This window comes from Myotis lucifugus, unplaced genomic scaffold, assembly GCF_000147115.1.
Source record: "Myotis lucifugus unplaced genomic scaffold, Myoluc2.0 scaffold_341, whole genome shotgun sequence".
NCBI lineage: Eukaryota > Metazoa > Chordata > Mammalia > Chiroptera > Vespertilionidae > Myotis > Myotis lucifugus.
Genome location: NW_005871389.1, coordinates 517,308 through 538,282, shown reverse-complemented (window position 1 = coordinate 538,282; position 20,975 = coordinate 517,308). Strand labels below are relative to the sequence as shown.

Sequence of the window (20,975 nt, the reverse complement as noted above, 5' to 3'; positions counted from 1 at the left end):
GGGGCCCACTACCATCCAGTAGCAGGGCTGAGCGGTCACTGAGCATGTGGTACACTAGAGAGAGGCATCACCCAGCAACAGCATGATTGAGATCAGTGTCATTCTTCACCAAAGAATTAGTTTGCGAACAGAGCTGACACAAGTGACGAGTTCACCTTTATGTTGCTGCACAGAACTGTTTATAATAATTCCTGAGAAAAGAAATGACTTGAAGCGCTGTGATGGTGTCACAGGATTAAAGTAGTTGCCACGTATTAATAATTATTTGTGTTGGCAAGATGCTTTCCATATTTTTTGCACAGATAAGATTAAGACACATCAGCCCAGGATTAAAGCTCATTTTAAACAAGTACCTTGCTGACATTTTAGACAGGAATTCCAAGTGGCTTTCCAGAAGGGGGCTGTTTCCTGGCAGGTGTTCAAGCCATCATTTAGGAGGGGAATAAACAGAACAGGAAAGATAATCCAGATTCCCTTCTCTGTGTGTTTTCCTAGATCTGCATATTTTCTTCTATTTAGTTTAACAGAGATCCTCAAAGACAAAGGTTGGAGGCAGCCACTGGGGGGTGCCAAAGCTTGTCACAGGACAGTCTGCCTTTGGTAATTTGTGTATGCTAACACAGCGTGAAGAAGGAAAATTTATGTGAAAGGGAGGAGTGAAGAGAATGTGTGTTTTCAGCTTGGAATCTGAATGTGTTATGCAAAGCATTTCATAGTTAAACATTTGACCAATGAAGACCATGCAATTTGTTTCACCACTAAGTGTGCATCTTGGGATGTGTATTCATTCTTTTCTTGAAGATTCAATGGATTAGCTGTTGTCTAAGTGCACACTTGTCATATTATTTGTTGAAAGCATTGGGCCCACCCCAAAACTCATCACTTGCTCTCTAGTTTCTTTTATTTGATTTCAGAAAGGAAAGGAGAGGGGGAGAGAGATAGAAGCATCAGTGATGAGAGAGAATCATTGATCAGCTGCCTCCTACAAGCCCCCACTGGGGATCGAGCCCACAACCCGGGCATTTACCGTGACTGGGAATGGAACCATGACCTCCTGGTTCATAGGTTGACACTCAACCACTGAGCCATGCCAGCCAGGCTCCTTCTAGTTTCTTTTGTACTCTTCTATAAATGTTTATACAGAATGTTAACTGACAGCTGCTTTATTCCTAATGTTATTTCTCAAAAGAAAAGTGTGTCTATTTCTTCACTTGAAGGCCTGCCTAAGCAGAAAAGATGGGAGAAAGCAAACTGGGGTCGTGACTTCTCCCTTTTGCACTTGTGCATAGATAGCAGTATAGCTCAGCTGTGTGGGCTTCAGAGTCAGGTCCACCTGGGTTGGAGACCCGTTCCCACCTTGAAGGAGTCACTGAGCCCCTCTGAGTCTCCATTTCCTGTTCTATAAAATAAGGACATTGGAATGACCTACTTCCTAAGGTGGTTGTGAAGATTCAGGATAATGCTTCAGATAAAGCACCCTGCCTAGCCCATAAATACTGGGAGCTAAATGACTGTGGGATGTATGAAATCATCCTGGGGTTTTAGGAAACCCCATTTGGGAATGTCCTTGCTCTGAATAACTTGGCAAAGGCTGAGGAAAGTCTAAAGATGGGATTCCCAAGACCTCTGTTACCTTGGAGGTTGGAAAACACTATTCTTCCCAGAGCCACCTTTGGGGTCCAAGTGAAATCCTGGCTCTCCACTCCTTGCTTGTAGCAAGGACTCTGCCTCCTTTCCTCAGCCACCCTTTCCTTTGGGGTTCTTCCTTCTTAGACTGGCTTTGGGGCAGTGCCCCTCTTCATCTACCTTCCTTGCTGCCTCTGAAATATACACATAACTCCTTTAATCTTAAGGATTTTCCAGCAATCAATCTCTGAGCAATGAAGACACAGATAAAACCCTTGAATCTAGTCCCTGGCCTACTGATAGGGGCAGTATTAGGAAGCCTACTATTTTAATTCTCTCAAGTGTGGGGCTGTTTAAAACTTCTCCTCCTCCCTAGCTGGTTTGGCTCAGTGGATAGAGCGTCAGCCTGTGGACTGAAGGGTCCCAGGGTCAATTCCGGTCAAGGGCACATGGCTGGGATGCAGGCTCAATCCCCAGTAGGGGGTGTGCAGGAGGCAGCCAATCAGTGATTCTCATCATTGATGTTTCTATCTCTATCTCCCTCTCCCTTCCTCTCTCAAATCAATAAAAATATACATTTTTTATTTTTTTAATGTATTTTATTGATTTTTTTACAGAGAGGAAGGGAGAGGGATAGAGAGTTAGAAACATCGATGAGAGAGAAACATCAATCAGCTGCCTCCTGCACACTCCCTACTGGGCATGTGCCTGCAACCAAGGTACATGCCCTTGACTGGAATCGAACCTGGGACCCTTGAGTCCGCAGGCCAACGCTCTGTCCACTGAGCCAAACTGGTTATGACAAAATATATTTAAAAAAAAAAAAAAAAAACCATTCTCCTATTGACCCTCGTTACCCACTATTAGAGGAGGTAGTTTATGAGCCCTCTCCCTGACAAAGACATTGTAAACTAAAATTATGGACCTGACTTTTGGGGTGGGACTTTTAGTGCTTCCCACTCTTGCACCTAAGCCATCTGAGGATTTTCTCTAGGTTCCGGGGCCCCAGTAGTTTCTGCTTTAGGAGAAGGACAACCTCCTTGGAAACCTTCCCGCCCAGAAACCTACTTCCCTGTAGGCTCCTTGAGTGAGGAGGGAGTCTGCATCTCAGGGATCCCCGCCATCTTTCAAGCCACCTTTGGCTCATTTCCTGAAGAAAGGAACTGCCTCACATCAAAATTTACAACTAAAATACAGAACAACCATCATTCAGAACCACCTGAAATCTAGCTGAGCCACTGGGCTCTACAGGACACCTACTTTACACAAGGTGACTCTACCAAGTCCCAGAGTCATAGCAGATCTACCTAATACATAGAAACAAACACAGGGAAGCAGCCAGAATGCAGAGACAAACATGTCACAAATGAAAGGACAGGAGAAATGTTTAGAAAAATAACTAAATTAAATGGAAGCAAGGAAACTACCAGATAGAGTTCAAAACAATGGTTATAAGGATGCTCAAGAAACTTAATGAGAACTTCAAGAAACGTAGTGAGAATTTAAGGAACTTTGTGAGAACGTCAACATAAAAAAGGGCCAGTCAGAAATGAAGTGTACACTAACTGAAATAAAGAATAATTTACAGGGATCAACAGTAGAGGATGCCAAGAATCAAAGCAAGAATTTGGAATATAAGGAAGCAAAAAACACCCGATCAGAACAGAAAAAGAAAACAAAAATATGAAGATAGTATAAGGAGCCTCTGGGACAACGTTAAGCAAACCAACATTTGCATCATGGGCATTCGAGAAGGAAATCAAAAACCTATTTGAAAAAAAGTGACAAAAAAAACTTCCCTTACCTGGTGAAAGAAATAGCCATACAAGTCCAGGAAGCACAGAGTTCCAAGCAAGATGAACCCAAAGAGGCCCACACCAAGATACATCATTTTAAAAATGCCAAAGGTTAGAGGCAAAGAAAGACTCTTAAAAGCAGCAAGAGAAAAGCAGTTAGTTACAAGGGAGCTCCCATATGACTATCAGCTGATTTTTCAATAGAAACTTAGCAGGCCAGAAGGCAGTGACAAGAAATATTCAAAGTGATTAAATGCAAGGATCTACAACCAAGATTACCCAGAAAAGCTATCATTTAGAATTAAAGGTCAGATAAAGAGCTTCCCAGACAAGGAAAAGCTAAAGGAGTTCACCACCACCAAACCAGTATTACATGAAATGTCAAAGGGTCTTCTTTAAGAAGAAGAACAAATAAAAGATATGCATATCTATCAACAATTGAATCTAAAAATCAAAATTAAATGAGCAAGGAATCTAATGAACAAAATAAACTGATAAGTAAAATAGAACCAGAGTCATAGAAATGTGGAACAAACAAACTGAAAAATCTCAGAGGGAAGGGATGGGGAACCAGAAGAGATTAACCAAAGAACCTATATATGCATTACTTTATGGACACAGACAATAGGGTAGTGAAGGCCTAGGGTGGGCAGGAACTGGGTGGAGAAGGGCGGGGTGGGGGCGGGGGAGGGGGCAAGACCTGTAATATTCTCAACAATAAAGGTGTGTGTGTGTGGTTTTTTTTTTAAAAAAAGGAACTGCCTGAGTGTGATTGGTGCTTACCTTCCAGGAACTATGCTCAAACGTGCCATGTGAATGTGCAGACCTCAGACCTAGCGAAGGAAGAGTGTGCCTTTTACTTCTATCGCCCTGGGCTTCAGTGATCTGTTTTCCCAACTGTCCTTAAGGGTCTGAAGTCTGTCTACTGGTGCCACCTTAACCTTCAAGTATATCCAGTGCTCCTTGCTCTCTGCTGCCTCATTTCTCCTGCTCCAGGTTACCTGGTTAAATGCTGTTCGTCCTTCCACTTAAATGGCACTTCCTCCAAGAAGCTCTCCCCAGTTCACTCCCTTTTTTGCAGGCTCACCACCTTGAGTGCTCACCACAAGCTCTGTGCTGTAAGTCCCTTCTACGCATCCTGTGTCATAACATTCAACTAAGTCTGACATCATGTTCTGGGAGGCAGGGGACATGTCTCTGTGTCACCATCACACTATAGAAGCCAGTATGATGCCTGGCGCACAGTGGGTACTTGGGTGTGTGGAATTGTTGAAGGTTGTAGTTGCCAATGAATATTATGATTGAATCTGTGAACATAGCAAGTGGTGTAGCTGAGGAAGTGGGTCCCAGGCTGGAATAACTGGGCGAAGCACCCTGACAATCATAGTCATGTCAGCAATGCCTCTGGAAGCAGGGCCCTGAGAGCAGAAATTGGCAACTTTCTGTGCCTGGACTTAACCTATCCGTGCCCATCACAGGGACTGCAAAGGCTAGATTCAATACACAGACCCTGCCCTCGGAGATCAAAACTGGGCTGAACCATTTTGCATCTGAACTTCACAGTTAGATGGAGGATGACAGAGGACAGAGGGAAAGCTGGTGCTGTGTGCCAGGATGTCATCAGGGGCTCGCTCCTTTCAGCTTCTGGCCAATGAGACCCGCTCCCTCCATACAGTTCGCCTAGGCCTGAACTTTGCTCCACTGGGTTGTGTGATCGTTATCTGGGATCACAGTTGGGCTTGAGCTGATGGATAGCTGAGGAAGGGCACTTAGAAAAGGATGCAGGAGGCATTTGAATTGAGCAGTAGCCATCTTGGACTTGTCATGTAGCACTTAGAAAGCTGCTGTGAGGCCGAAGTACCAGACACATCCCAGACAGTAGAGCCTTTGCCACCCAGAGGTGGGGCTATTGTTTGAGGTGACTTGGGGGCTCTGAATCCCATCCCACTGCACACACCAGCATGTGCCATCGTCACCCATGGAACACAGTTCTCAAGCCTTGTCTGAAGGTGTTCTAGGAAGGGAGGCTTCCCTGGTCAAACAACTTTGGGCAACATTTGGTTAAACAGATTTCTTTACTGTTTTCTTTCTCTTTTTTGTTACTCCTCACCCGAGGATATTTTTTCATTGATTTCTTTTTTAAAGAAAGGGGAAGGGAGGGAGGGAGAGGGCGGGAAGAGAGGGAGAGAGAGAGAGACATTGATTGGTTGCCTCCCACATGGCGCCTAGCTGGGAATCAAACCTGCAACCCAGATGCATGCCCTTGACCAGGAATCGAACCTCTGCCCGAGCCAAAGCTCTAACGATTGTGCACACCAGCCAGGGCATTGTTGGTTTTCTTTTTTTTATTAATTTTTTATTTTTATTCATTTCCAAGAGGAAGGGAGAGATAGAGAGAGATAGAAACATCAATGATGAGAGAATCATTGATCGGCTGCCTCCTGCATGCCTCCCACTGGAGATTGAGCCTACAACCAAGTCATGTACCCTTGACCAGAATCTAACCTGGTACCCTTCAGTTCACAGGCCGACGCTCTAGCCACTGAGCCAAACCAGCTAGGGATTTTTTTTCCCTCACCTGAGGATATTTCTCCATCGCGGCTCGGCATACTGTGGCTCGCCGAGCCACATGTGGCTCTTTGGCCCCTTGAGTGTGGCTCTTCCACAAAATACCGACTTCTGCGCATGGGCCACGAAGTTTCAATCGCACTGTACATGCGCGCCTGCACTTGGTATTTTGTGGAAGAGCCACACTCAAGGGGCCAAAGAGCTGCATGTGGCTCGAGAGCCACAGTTTGCCAACCACGGGGCTAGGGCCACCCTTTATTTTCTTAACCCTTCCTGTGCTGAAGTGTTAAGCCAATGCTCCGGCTGAGCTGCTTTTTTACAAACTAATTTCATCAGGGAGCATCTCACAGAACAAAAACATCTGGTTGGCAGAATCTGGATTGAATCGTCTGCATGTGATTAACATTGTAATATCTTAGGTCTTTGTGGTGGCCTGGGTCTCTAGAAATTTCTAGTGTCTGGCCTAGGAGTTCAAGCAGATCATAGAAGCCTCATTGCTTGACAACCAGGAACTGTTTGGTGATGGGGGACAGTTTTTAAAAACCATCTGTGACTACTCTGATAAGTGCAGAACCATCCTACTTGGAAGGGGTGCGTATCGTTATTTTGTACTATCAGTACTAATTTGCAATTTATGGACTTCTGGTCTTATTGGAGCTGAGTGGAAATGAAATATTTGTAACTCTGATGCTTTGTTTGGTGGAGAGCTGACTGGCTAAAGTTCATTGTTACGTTTTAGTACAGTGGTTGTGTTTGTCATGACTGCCAAACCTACCCTCAGTGGGAGGTCCCAGGGGGACCCCAGGTGGGCTCCCAAAGCACTTGCCACTTCCCCAGTCGTAGCCATGGGGACAATGAAGGACATTTCATTTACTCTGTAACTGCTTATTGAGCATATATTTCATGTGTGGCTCTAAAGATAAGGATATGAACACAACAAAGGCCTCACTTATGCGGAGTTTATATTCCTGGGGTAGATGCTGCCAGTGAGCAGATAAATAACCCACTGCAAGCTCCGGGCCTTGTATACAAACACACTCCTCCCTTTAAATTGGGTGTTTTACCCTAAAGTTTTCTGCCCCCAGCTTGTTCCCATTTTTCCCGTGATGCCTTGCATGGAATAAGGGTTTAATAGATATTTGTGATTACATAGCAGCTAGTGTTATGCACATGAAGAAGTACAGAGGGAGTTTAGTTCAAACATTTATTGAATGATGCTTATATGATGTACATTGGTGGCAGGCTGGGGATGCAGAGCTGTTTTGGATGCTGTGTCAGTAGTCTCCCAGTCTCCTTGACAAGTAGCCTAGGTAGGATCAATGCAGGATATAAACCAGAGCATGCTTTGGGAGCACAGTTCAAATTAGGGGCTTCCTGAAGGAGATGGTATCTATACATGAATGAGTGTTGACTAAGGGAAGAGAAAGTGAGAATAGTGTTCTAGGTGGAGGGACTAAATCAGGCAGAAGTCCAGAAGTGTGACAGAAGCATGGGTTGTACAAGGGACAGTGCCACAGTAATGGTCAGGTGGGGATGGCCTGTTTGAAGGAGCTCCAACCCTAGTCTGGGAGGGCACTGCAGAGTTTTAAGCATGTGTTTCACACCATGGTTCTGGCTGCTCTGCAAAAGCCGGACTTAAGGGGGTAAAAATAGAGACAAAAAAGGTCTGAACTGAGATGGTGGTGGCAAGGGTGGATCTGTTTGGATCTCAGCTGGTGATCCTGTTCTTTGGGTGGCTGATTTCAGAGCTCAGGCCCCATGGTCCCCTCCATAACCTCTCACTGCTCCAGCTTAGCAACATGCCAGTTGCAGTACAGAATTGTTCTTCAGATGGGACCTCTCCCAGCTAATGCCTGGACCCTGCCACATGGTCCTGTCCTGTCCTGTCCCAGGCTGCCCGCAGTTACCCTCCTATGTGCCTGCAGATCAGAAAGTTCTTCCTCTGCTGTCCAAATGGTTCTCTCTTCATCTAGTCTCTCTTCATCTAGCCTGGCAGTCGTTTTCTGTAGTGCCCTCTCCCCTTGCTCATCCCTTCATCAGATATTTGTTGAATCCCTTCTGGTTGTCAAGTAATGTTCTCACACCACAGGACAGGGGGGGAACCGGCAGTCTCCAGTCTCCTAGAGTTGACATCTTAGTAGGGGAAAGAGACCATAAACCCATAAATACATAGTGTATCAGCTGTTGATTTCTGCTGTGAGGCCAGTCCAAGGTTTCTCCTAGGAAGTATAGCGTGAGTTTAGTGAAGTCTGCAACCTCTCAGGCTGGAGGCTGTTGGAGACAAGGGGCAGAAATCAAGCTCAGGGTGCCTTACACAAAAATCAGCTTCTGTTGACTTAGCTGAAAAGTCTTGGGGGTGGGGTTAGCTGTGGGCCGGCTGGACCCTGGGCCTCCAGCGATGGGATTCAGTTTCCTCCCCTGCTTCCTGTTGGATTGGCTCTAGTCTAAGGTCCCTTTTGATGACAGGATTACCTCCCACCAGCTCAGCAGAGAGAGAGCTCCCCTTCCCCAGTAGCTCCAACAAAATTCCTGGACCTGAATCTCATTCACCATCAGCAGCCTGGCCTTATTCAAGGGTCACAGTGTCCCCTGGGGTAAGGGCCTGCAGTACTTCTTAGGCCTGGAGCCAGGACTAGGCTCCATCTGAAACACAGAGGTGGGGGAGGAGTGCTTCCCTGAATAAAATGAGGGGTTGGGGTGCTGGGCTGGCCAAAACCCTGGCTTCTCCCTGTGCACCTCAGTGCCTTGTTGCTGGCCAAGAGTTGAAGACAGAAGCAAGGCGGGGGCCTGGACCTCCAGCCCTTCATGCTGGGTTTGTGGTTTATAGGGCAGCACCAGAACGTCTCTGGGATTTCCCGTAGTAGACAAGTGTAAATAAGCTGCTGCCATCCCCAGAGTCCCTCCAGCATTTCTTTGCTGTCATTTATTGTCTAGCATAGGCCTGTCCATTCATTCACTCATCCACCCATCCTGGTTTGTCAGGCAGCAACTATGCACTGTGCCAGGAGATGGCTGCTTAGGGTAGCATGGAAACCTTGATGGTGACCCTTACTCTCCTCCCTTTAGCACTTTGGTCTCACACATGTCATTCACCCGTGTCCATTGTGGGCTGTGCACAGTGAGGACTGTTGTGGTGAATCTAACTCGGTTATGGTACAGCTTCAGTGAGCGCGGCAGAGGGAATGGTCACCATCAGTGGGCCATTGCCTCAAAGTGAAGACTGGGGCCTGTCCTGCTTCTCCAAGAAGGGGGAGTTTGAAGAGAGGGGGAGTGGAACAGGATCCGTTTGATTTTTGTCTCGGTCTTGTCCTTTTTCCTCCTCAAACTTCCTCTTCACCTCATTTCTATTGTGGGTAATCGCTGTCACCTCCTAACTGGTCTCTTCACATGGCCTCTTCCCCACACTTCTCATTTTAAACCTAAACCAACCACCATGTCTCCCCCACTCCTTTTGCACCACTTCCCAAATCCTTGGCATGGCCACCATCTGCCCCTGGGCTCCGTGCCTTCACACCTGCCACTCTCCCTGCCAGGCTTTTCTCCTTGAGACTTCAGCACAGCAACCTCATCTCAGTGATATTTCCCTAACACTCTAGACCAGACACTCTACCAGCTCCCTATATGAGCACTCTTATGAACTGCAAACTATGTCCCCCTCCTACCTAGCAGTCCTGCTGGGGCAAAGCTGTGTGAATGTAGGTTCCTGGTTAATCTAAGTCTCCTATGACTGGAGGCTCTGACAGCAGGACTGTGCAGATGCTCCCCAAATTCATGACTCCCCTGGCCTCCCTCCTCTCTCGGCCCTTGGATGCTGAAGGAGACCCTAAACACACCCCACAGGGTTCATGAGCACACCCAGAGCCACATGCCCAGGTCCAAGACGATGAGGGGCCTCCCCCATGGGTTAAGGTGGTCCTCGGTTACAATCCCCTAGCTGGCCGCAGAGGCTTCCTGGGCTGCCCCTGGATAGGAGATACATGGTGTTGCCTGAGAAAATAGGCGGCATAGCCCTGACAGGGCACCCCAAAGGGTCTTTTCCTTCAGCAGACATGCAAGATGGACTCTCAGACTTTTACAACTCCATAAATTCTTTTTTTGTTAATGGCTGCTCACTTAGAGAACCAGGTGGAATGTGGGCCGGGGTTCTCCAACAAGCATGAGCTGTGGACAGAGATTGCAAACTGGTTGCCCCCTGGCCTCAGCTGGCCTGCAGATTAAAAAAAAATAACCAACCCTAAACTGGTCTCCAGCATTTGAAATTCAGGAGATGCCATATAAAGATTTGACTTACCTGAGCTGAATTCCTTCAGAACCACAGTTGGTGGCATTGAATAGCTGCCACCTCCAATGTATTGCAGCTCACCACACTCCCCACCGCTCTCCCTTGATCAGGCCTAAGTGAGTCTTAAAGCCTTTTTATTGGTGTATAATATGCATACGTATCCTACCATTAAGTGTTGAATTGTCACAAACTGAAACCCCACACCTCCTCGTAATGAAAGTATTTTCTAGGTGATTTGATGTCCTTTGGGGTTACTAGTTTTATATGGGTTTGTTTTTTATTTTTAACTTAAAATTATAGCTTTGTTTACTGTATGAAATAGTGTTGGGGGGAAAAACACCAATTTTTCTTTTTGCAGAAAAACCTGCCATTGCTCCGCCTGTCTTTGTGTTTCAGAAGGATAAAGGACAAAAGGTAAGGGGCTGGTATGTTCTCTCTTCACATTTGTTTTCTCCTAGAGCTCTCTCTTCCCAGGTCACATAGCAAAGGAGACTTCTGCCCTTTAAGCCTTCACATTGAGCTTGAAGGTAAAAGGTCCAGTGGCTTTAGGTTACCATGGCGAATGGTTGAGATAGGTGTGTGTGGAAAGGGTTCAGAGACCCTGCTTTAAAAAACGGTGGTAGAAAACTTTCTCCTCATTCCTAATGATTTGATTTAGAAATACTGTACATTAGGAAAATTAGTAGGAGAAAAAAGGTAGAAGGACGGAGAGGAGGGAGAGAAGGAGGGACAAGGTGGGAGAGAAAGTGGGGGGAGGGGAAGCTAGAAGGAGAGAGAGCAATGGTGGTTACAGAGGAAAAACAGGACCTTTAAAGATTTTAGAGACATTTTTTGGCGCCAACCAACAAGGCATAAATGCATTTAGAATAATTATTAGCTGACTTGGATTGTATATTTACCATCCATCTTTGTTGGGTTGCTTCCTCTTCTTAGATTTTAAATGTCTTGGTCACATTGTTGGAAATACCTTGTCTAATGCATAGTGATGAGCTGGCAGCCTGTCAAAGGCCTGATTGGTACATCAGTTGCATACCTACCTTTGCATGTTGTTTGTCTTGAAGTCACAGGTTTTATATCCTTACCTGATAAATCAGTATGGAAGGTTGGGATTGTGTCCAAAGTTAGTTGATGTTTTATGGCGATGCTTCCCAAGCTGATGTGAGGACTCCCTCTATTTGTCAAAAACATGGATGATCCCGCCCCACCCAGGGCCCAGGACAACAGATAATTTAATGCCCATGGCAAGATTTCAGAGAGACCAAGTGTGTTCTGAAATCCATTTGTAATCTTGTTGATAAGAAGAGAATTTGAGAATTGGCTCAGGGCTGGGGATCCACAGGCCGGGTGCTCTGGCGGATCCCCAGTTCCTCAGCAAGATGGCCGGCTCAGAGGTTGGGCCAGCAGTCCAGCTACTGCTTTGTAGACTTTGTCCTTTGGTCTGAGAAGAGAGGCCAGACTTTTCTTTCTGTGCAGCCCAGTTTCCTAGAAAACATTTAGGTGCTATGCCAGGAAGAAAGCTTATGTACTGAGGGGACAGGAGGGAGAGGGGCCCTAAACCCACACCCACTTGCGCTGGAGCCTTCTGTTTTGGCAGGGTTTTATCTTCTAGGGCTTGTTCTCACATTAAACATCCCCATTGTTAATTCTTTGCTGAAGAAAGAATAGCCAAACCTGAGGAAATGTTCTTCCCATTTTGTTTTGACTTTCCAGGTGGTATTTTCAAGATACATCAACCTCTGCTGTCTCCTCTCCCCTGGGCCCTGACACATACATACAGTTTACTTACCTGTGTTTTTAATCATCCCTCCTTTGGAAAAGGGTCAGTCACTGAAAGGCTGATGTGTTTCCTGTAGCTTTTTAGAAATGGATGTATTTGATTTCTCTTTTAGATGTAGTCACTTCTGAGGTTTTTCATTAAGTCGGGGTTTTCTAGCATTTTGAGTTTTATTGCGACCATCATTTGAATCATTTTTAGCTTAAAATGGGGGTCAGCAAACTAAGGCTTGGCACCACTGCTTATTTTTGTAAATAAAGTTTTATTGGTACACAGCCATGCCTATCCCCTTCATAGTTACTGAGGCAGATTTCACACTGTAACAACAGAGTGAAGTAATTTGGACCCAGACGCATGGCCTGCAAAGTCAAAAATATTTAGTTTCTGGCCCTTTACAGAAAAATTTGCTGACCCTGAATTTAAAATGAGCACTAGGAATTAATAGATCTTTAAACCTGAGGACTTTTGGACAGCTGGCAGGATGAAAAACTAAAATGTAATAAATGTTTGGCTGAATTTAAAATGCTTTTAAAATTAATTCCTGTTTTATTACTGTTTTCACAGTTGAGGTGGTTTTTGCTTTGTTTTTTTAGTTTAGTTAGTTTTTTTTACTTTTTTATTGAATTTATTGGGATGACATTGGTTAATAAAATTATATAGGTTTCAGTTGTACAATTCTATAATACATCATCTGTATATTGTATATGTTCACCACACCAAGGCAAGTCTCCTTTTATCACCATTTATCCTCTTCTACCTCCTCCCACTCCCCTTTCCTTCTGGTTCTGTTGCTTTGTAATTCAAAGGATTACTTACATGTATTGTCTTCATAAAGTTGAGGTAAATTATGTAAATGGATGACTGAACCAGAAGAGTAGCTAGGAAGATGGTCATCATCAACTTAAAATATACAAATGTAGTTCTTATCACAATACTGACTCAGAGCCAACACTAATGGGCTTCTAAAAATAACTGATCTGCAGCTTTTCAGAATTCAGCTCTCCATTTCTGTCCCAAGATCATCGAAAGGGTGTGGGAAACCTCTCTGTTTAACAGCAGAAGCTGGAGAAGCCTTTGTAACTGTCCTTTAGGGGTGCTTTCTGAGCTGTCAGGTAGATAGATAGTGGCTAAATGGACTCAGAATCTTTTCTTTCTCTATCGTTTATGACAGCACAAGAGTAAGGTGGAAAGTAAACAGTAATCAGGTAGCTTTGTTTCCCCTTAACTTCCCATTTCAAGAAAGACGGAAGGGCAGGTCTTCAAGGATCATCCACAAGACTTCTTGCCAAAGTAAGAGTTTGAGAGTCTTCCAGTTTCATTCTTTCTTTCTGCCCCTTTCCCTTCTCATACTGCAAAAGCAGAACTGGGAAAAGACTGTTGGGGCTGCTTTTTTCTGAGCACACTCTTATCCTCTTTCTCTTCGACGTTTTATTTTGAAATTTTCAAATTATCAGATAAGATGGAAGAACAGTACTGAAGACACAGGTTTTCTTCACCTGGCTTCACTGTTAACATCTTTGTCATAAATGCTGAAAGCACTCAACTGTAATTTGCTCCCATCTGATGTTCCTCTCTAAATACTTCTGCAGGTGTTTCCTAGGAATAGTGTGTCATTCCTCTCCATGGCCCCAGTGTCATTGTCACCCATAAGAAAATGACCATTCAGAAGTCTCCTCCAATATATAATCTGTCCTAATTGTCACCAAAATGTCCCTTATAGCTATTTTTTGAGCCACTTCTTGATCCACATAGATCAAGTATTCCCATTGTCACTGTGAGGCCATTAACTTCCTTGTCAGTAAACAGTCTCTAAACCATCCAATGGGTGTGTTTCAAAGAGCCCCTGTCCCTCAACCCCGTTCAAAGGAGAGCACACCACAGGCCCAACTATTGTTGGGATAAAAGATTTGAAATTTTAAAAACAAATAAGCTGCTAGCTAGGTGTTTTTGTTTGGTAGTAAAGCCACACAACATTTTATATCAGTTCCATTGATGGTCCGTGTGTTCATAGCAAACTACAAATTGGTATTAGTGGCCTGCTGGTGGCACACAGGTCAAGTTGTCAAATCCTCCTATTGTCCCAGTTAGAGAAAGCCTTCCACAGTCTGAACTCCAGTCCTAATGCGCAAGAATTGTCTTTACTTCCTTCCATGTCTCCAGGCTTCCTCAAGGTGGTGCTCTTCACAAAATGCTTGTGTTTACATGCATTTGTGTGGTTTTCTTAATGAGTTGTTTGTTTTTTAAATTTTAAGCCTCACCCAAGGATATGTTTATTGATTTGAGAGAGGGAAAAAAAACATTGATTGGTTTCCTCTTATACTTGCCCCAACCTGGGACCCCAACCTGGGACTGAACCTACAATCTAAATAGGTGCCCTGACCTAAAATCTAACTGCATTCTTTCAGTGTACAGGATGACCAACTGAGCCACACTGGCCAGGGCTACATGCATTTGTGTTTTTAAAGCAAAAACAAAACCTTTTATTAACTGCCTTGAATGGATGCAATTTTTTTTTCTTTTTAATGTGTAGAGAATTTGAATCTCATTTAGTAGGTTGTCTTATTGTATGTGATGATTAAGTGTTTCTTTCAGCCCTGGCCGGTGTGGCTAAGTTGGTTGAGCGTTGTCCCCTGTACCATGCACCGAAAGGTCTTTTGTTCAATTCTCGGTTAGGGCACATGCCCAGGGTGCGGGTTCCATGCATACTTGAGGCAACCAATTGATATTTCTCTCTCATATCAATGTTTCTCTCCCTCCCTCTTTCTTCCTCTCTCTCTAAAATCAATAAAACTTTTTTTTAATGTTTCTTTCAGTAAGTTTATCTTCCAAACATTTGTTAATCCGAAGGGGGGTGGTATTGCGGTTGCACTGGCAAGATAATGCCCATTTGGTAACAAGACAGAAAGCAGTAACAGAAATGCTTATGAGCAGAAAGTCCGCTATTGCTGAAAATGCAGTATAGTATGTTTAGACCTAGTTTTGAAGCTTATTGTTGGTGTAACAAGTATACCCTATGTGCATGTTTTTATTTTGTTTGTTATTTTTGTCAGCCACATATAGTTTAGGATATATGATCTAGGGTCTGGATCTGATGTCTAATTTTAATAAACATGTTGAAAAACTACAGGTCCTATCTTGGTTCTTTAGAGCTTACTTTCTTGTCCAACAGAAACACTCGGACCCAAGGAGAAAAATGCTGGAACAACATTTGTATTTCTTTTTGGTCATCTTGAGTCCACCATGCTATGAGGACATTTATGTTTTAAAAGCAGAGATTTTTAAAAAATATATATGAGAGTAGAAGAATTGTGAATAAATAAGAAAGCAACTAAGGTAGAAGCATCAACAATCAGCTCAGTAGATACTGTATACATTTGGTTTCTACTTTTTTTTTTTTAATATATTTTATTGATTTTTTACAGAGAGGAAGAGAGAGGGATAGAGAGTTAGAAACATCGATGAGAGAGAAACATCGATCAGCCGCCTCCTGAACACCCCCGACTGGGGGTGCACGCAACCAAGGTACATGCCCTTGACCAGGATCGAACCCGGGACCCACAGGCCGACGCTCCATCCACTGAACCAAACCGGTCAGAGCGGTTTCTACTTTTACAAGCTAGAACCTGCTCATAATCCTCAGTAAATTGTTAAATACAGTTTTGCTCAGATGTCATGAATTAATTGATACTAAGTTCACCTCAACTTCCCATTTGAAAGGAAGCACTGACATTTAAAAGCAGGGATTAAAAAAAAAAAACCAACTGGTTCTAATTAGAGAGATAGGCAGTTTCCCACAAAGCTCTGGGTTTAATTTTCTTTTGGTGGGTGTTAAATTTCTAACCATAAAGTAGCAGCCGACTAATGGGCAAACTGACCTTGGTGCCCCAGAAAGGTTAGAGGAACAGTTTGGGAAAGTCTTTGAGTCTGTGGATCTTCCCTAGATAGGAAGGGTTGCTTTTGGTGGCTTTTTAGATGTGTGCATGAGTTAACACTGAGTTGCTATTGCTTTCCTAAGAATGTTTGAAAGTTCTCTTAAATCTTTTTTATATAGCACCTTTCATCCAAAAGGCTCACATGTTAAAAAATAGCCCCAACACCTATCTAAAGAGATCTCAGATACTTCACACCCAGAAGAAACACGGCAGCGTCAGCAGGGTGGCTGGATAGGGTAGCCCTGTGGTCATTTAGTTCACAAAGTAAGAGAAAGGGCTTCTTGTGGGCGATGCCATGCGGGAGGTTTGGGAATTGGAGCCCATTTGTTGCAGGACACCAACTTTATAACCCACTTCTCAAGAAAAGAGTCTTGGCCACAGAGCTCTCAGCCCACTGAAGCAATCCCCAGAAGCCCAAGAACCAGCTCAAAGAATGCCAGGGGTGTTGTACTTTCAAGGACAAAGACTTCTGGAGCCAGCTTTCTCTTATCCTGGCTGTTTTCCAAATAAGCCCCTGCCCAAGGTGTTTGGAATGAGCCTGGGGAAATCCCAAGCCAAAGGGCTCCCTCTTCCAGCTAAACTCCCACCCTCCCACCAATGCAAAACTGGCTTTTCATGTCTCTGCCAGGTCCTTTAGTCACCTCACACCTGCACTCACTGAAATGAGAAAAGCTCTTCCTTCATCTCAGGTTTAAGCAGAACAAGTTGAAAGTTGATGGAAGAACTAGGGTGAGATGCAGAAGCTTTTGGCCCTGGACGCCTATGCTTGATTGTGTGGTGTCCCTGGCCTACTTCCCCACCTTTCCTAGCAGATGGAAGTGGTCCTGAGGGCAGCTTCCCTGATCATATCTTTGAGGAGATGTGTTATTAACCTGTAATCATCCCTGTTCCCCTCTGATAGAGGCACTGTCCCCGTTTTTGTCACTAGGAGTGTTTTTCTTCACTCATGGCCCATAAGCAGAGTAGCTCCATGCCAAGCCTTGCACTTTTGAAAACAAAAGTTCAGACTTCCTGCACACCTTAAAGCTCCTTGTAAAGTCAAACAGCAGGAAGTCCACGTTCATTTTACTTTGTGCCTGCTTTCTTGGCCCATCCTCCTGGGCAGGAATTGCTGAAGGTGGAGCCATCTCTAGGCCTCCGATCCCTGCCCCCATCCCCTGCCCCATGTTGCAGCCTTTATTTACATTGAAGGAAAATTGTCTTTTTTGCTCCCAGTCCTCTGCAGAGCAAAAAGACTTGTCGGATTCGGGAGTGGAGCCTCAGGGGGAGGCTGAGGCTCCCCACCATGGCCCAGGTCACCCTGAGTCAACTGGTGAGCATGCTCTAGAGTCTCCTGCCCCCGCTAGCGCTTCAGCCAGCGCTCCTGAAGCCCAGCTTCCTCCTTTTCCACGAGAACTGGCAGGGGTAAGTCCACCTCCATTCCATGGCCCAGGGGTCCCAACCCAAACCGGCCCTTTTCCCTCTGAGTCCCTCAGATCCAGACCTTAGAATATAAGCAGCTGATAACTTAAAAGGTGTCCAAGATCTCTCCAGCTCTCTTTAATTCCTGCTGCTGAAAAATCAGAGAAGATTAGGTCCCCTTTACATGGAGACTTGTGTAGTTGGATAAATATATGCCCATAGCAAAAAGCTAGTTCTGTTTCCTGAAATAGACACGAGGGGTCAAAAGAGGAATTGAGTAGTGGGTAGAACTTTCCAAATCAAATTGGACCCCTTCTCCTTCCTTCCATTTTTTCTTTCTCTCTCTGAATCTGGGCCTTCCAATTCAGTGTCTTAGAAACACAAGGAGCTCTGGCTTCCTTAATCTGTAGGAAGAGGAGATGTCTAACACAAATTGCTTTGCAAGACTGATTGTGTCTGGACTGTGGTGAGGCTGTGAGCTGCTTGTCTTCAATCAAAGCAGGAAGAAGAGAAGACTCTTCTTTGAATCCAGAGGGAACCCCTGAGCTCTTTATCTTTGTATTAAGAAGGCTTTTGAAGATAATAGGTGGAGAAGATTGTGAACTCTCAAGAACAAGAAATGTCTTGAGTGTTTGGAGTTTGATAAGTTGGGAAAGGTAAACATCATCATATATTCAGGATTGTAAACTCCATCCTCTAGGTACCCCCAATGTCGTGACATTGAAAAATGACTCTTAACAAGAAAACAGAGGACCCCACTCTGCCATACAGAATGCAAGGCAGCCTTCCAGGGCATCACAACCCTAGACATTTAGCAATTTCTATGTCACGTCACCAGTACCCTGTGTTCTTAAGGAAACCATTAAAATTCAGTTACAGGCACCAAACCATAGGCGCAAGAAGAAGCCGTGTTCGGCCAAGGTGAGATTGGAGTCATATTTTGACAATTTGGAGGAATCAGTGTGTGGTGGCTAAAGAAGTAGTAGTTTTTATCATGGGTGGGGAACAGCAGGGAGGCAGTCCTTCATGGCATAGAAGTGGGTTTGGGATAATGAAGTGTACTCAGAAGCTCAGTAATGACTCCAGCCAGGAGGCACTTACTGCCAGAGTGTTCTAGCATCACAGCCCTGACACGAGAGCTGGCAGGGCAATAATTAAGAGGTGGTCACTTTTTTGGTTGGGGCAGAGCAGCTCCTGGGACCTCTTCCTGAGTCAGGTATTGTTAGTTATTTTATCTTCAGCCTTTGCGAGCAGGTCATCTGTTCTCAGGCACTAAGAACAGATGACTTTGAAGTGGACCTGCCTGAGAGACTCTGAAGCCTTCTGCTGCTGCCTAGTTTGAAAAACACAACTTAGAGGCATCTCCAACTGGGATGGTTGAGGGTTTTCAACTGCGAAGAGCAAACGGCTAAATTGCAGAAATTGTGTCATGGCAGCTACTCTACCAGATTCATGTGGGCTATTTCAGGCCCCTCTCACTTCTAGTGCCCACTTGGTAAGACTGGTGGGTCCTCACCTTCCACCTGTGGCCAGTCCAAATGTTGATCTCTGAGGAACGTGGCTTCTCTGTCCTTGTGGACATTGGGTTGGAGACTCTAATCCCAAGAAATTCAGTTGTTCCCCAGGCTGGCCAATACAAGATCAAGTGTTCTAGCAGGGAACCTCAGGATGGATTGTGAAGTCATCATGGGAGGGAGCCAGGTCTCGGTGGAGTGGTTTATGAATGGAGAGCACAACCGTAAAGGCCTGCATCTGACACACACACACACACACACACTCTGTTTCAGCATTTGTGACTACAGAAATCCTCTGTTCCGTCACAAGTCCCAGCAGCACCACCATCATGTCAGTTGGGGACAGCTCTGAGGGCTCACCAAGGGCTCGCTCTGTGGGGCTGTCTGCAGAGGAAACCATGGCAGGTTGCTAATGGCTCCTGTCAGTTGACTTTCCTCACTGAGTGGGCATGTTCAAGCAAAGTTCACTTTGTTTTTTAGGTCAATTAAGGCATAAATCAAGGCAGAGAAACCTGATCCAGGCTTCTCGGGCTGAGATTTTTCCCCTTGGTTACTCATTGCGTTTGCATCAGAACAAATTTGGATCTTGCTCTGTACCACACCAGAGTTCAGGAAACCGCCCACAGGTTACTCAGCAGGTCTCATCCATCATGCTCAGTCTCTTCTCTGTGCCTCAATCCCTGGAGGTCTATAAAGCATGAGCTCTTTATGGCAAATAGTGGCTCGCTGAATTGTTATAAAGGGCCTTGATCATCTTTCAGTCTCATCAGTACTCTAGCCATGGAAGACTCAGTACCAGAAAAAAGTCTATATATCAGACTTCCTGGCTCTCAGCAGGCAGTTTGAAGAAACCCAAACCACATTTCAGATTCAGTTCTCTTATCCAGGAGAAGCGAGCAGCTTCGTGCTTGCCCCGATCCTGGCTGAAGTCTGCTGGACTGAAGCTCCAAGCCAAGGCACTGATGAGCTTAAACTATGTTTACGAGACCCACCAAGAAGCTTAGAAAGTGTCTGGAACGAGCCCCCTGGCTGGACAGCTTCCCTCATCTTCCAGCTCCTGCACAGGATTTGACTTTTGTTCCATCCCTACCCTACTTCATGTCTTCGGAGGCCACTTCTGTTTTTCTTGTTTCAGTGAGCTTTTTTTAGTAAGAATTTCTGAGCTGGTTGCCTCAGTCACAAAATTGGCCCATAGTTGATAAGAAGACAAGGACATGATCAGGCTTTGCTTTTTTTAAAAAAAAATCCTCACCCAAGGATATGTTTTTATTGATTTTTTTTTTTTTTTTTTTGAGAGAGAGAGAAGGATGTGTGAGAGAGAGAGAGAAACATCAATCTGTTGCCTCCCATACATGGTCTGGCTAGGGATCTGACCCACAATCTAGGTATGTGCCCTAACTGGGAAGCAAGCCTGCAACCTTTTGGTGTGTGGGACAACGCTCCAACCAACTGAGCTACTGAACCAGTGCAGTAGGCCCTGCTGTTATTTGATTTTTCATCCCACAGCCAGCTGGACTTTCTAACTGGTCAGTCCAGGCTGGAGTCACTGAGGCCCAGGCAGGCCAAATGGCATCCAGTGTTTTCTGGAAAGAACTTGTCTGACTTAGTCTTGCTTTCTGGTCTTTTCTGGGAGGTCAGGAAGGCAGTGCTTTTCATTTCTGCACACTTCCTGTGTGCCTATGTCTTTCATGTTCTGAAACACAATCTCCAGCTCCATCCCCTTCCCTGGCCTGGCACCTTTGTTTCCCTCGAGGCCACACCAGGCAGCCTCATGAGAGCCATGTGTTTTTTTTTGGAGGAGGGTAATAATAAATCTAATGATCATAATTTTTACAATTTAATCCTTTATACAAAAATCAGAAGCTTCCCGTGCCTATGTTCCCATCCTGGGTTAGACATTATCCCGATTTTGTACTTGGTGACAGGGTCTTACAAGCCTCCCAGAATGAACTGCTTCCCTGGAGGACCCAGTGGCTTCTGAGGGGAGAGGGCTGCCGGTGCCGCCCAGAAGCACACGGTGAGCAGCTCCTTTGATTCTTCTCAGGCTGGTGCTTACCAGCCCACAGCCCCTCCGCCATCTAA

General features: G+C 45.0%; 1 protein-coding gene across 2 annotated transcripts in view; it reads left to right on the top strand.

Annotated features, from left to right (window-relative positions):
- RANBP3 (RAN binding protein 3) overlaps window positions 1–20,975 on the top strand; it is a 61,570-nt gene that overhangs the window by 12,561 nt on the left and 28,034 nt on the right. Inside the window, exons 2-4 of one of the 2 annotated variants that reach the window (XM_023764642.1) lie at window positions 10,631–10,686; window positions 17,194–17,382; window positions 18,253–18,300. In XM_023764642.1, coding sequence (XP_023620410.1) covers window positions 10,631–10,686; window positions 17,194–17,382; window positions 18,253–18,300 — 293 coding nt within the window. The remainder of the gene's footprint in view (window positions 1–10,630; window positions 10,687–17,193; window positions 17,383–18,252; window positions 18,301–20,975) is intronic. The other variant, XM_023764643.1, reaches the window with a different exon arrangement.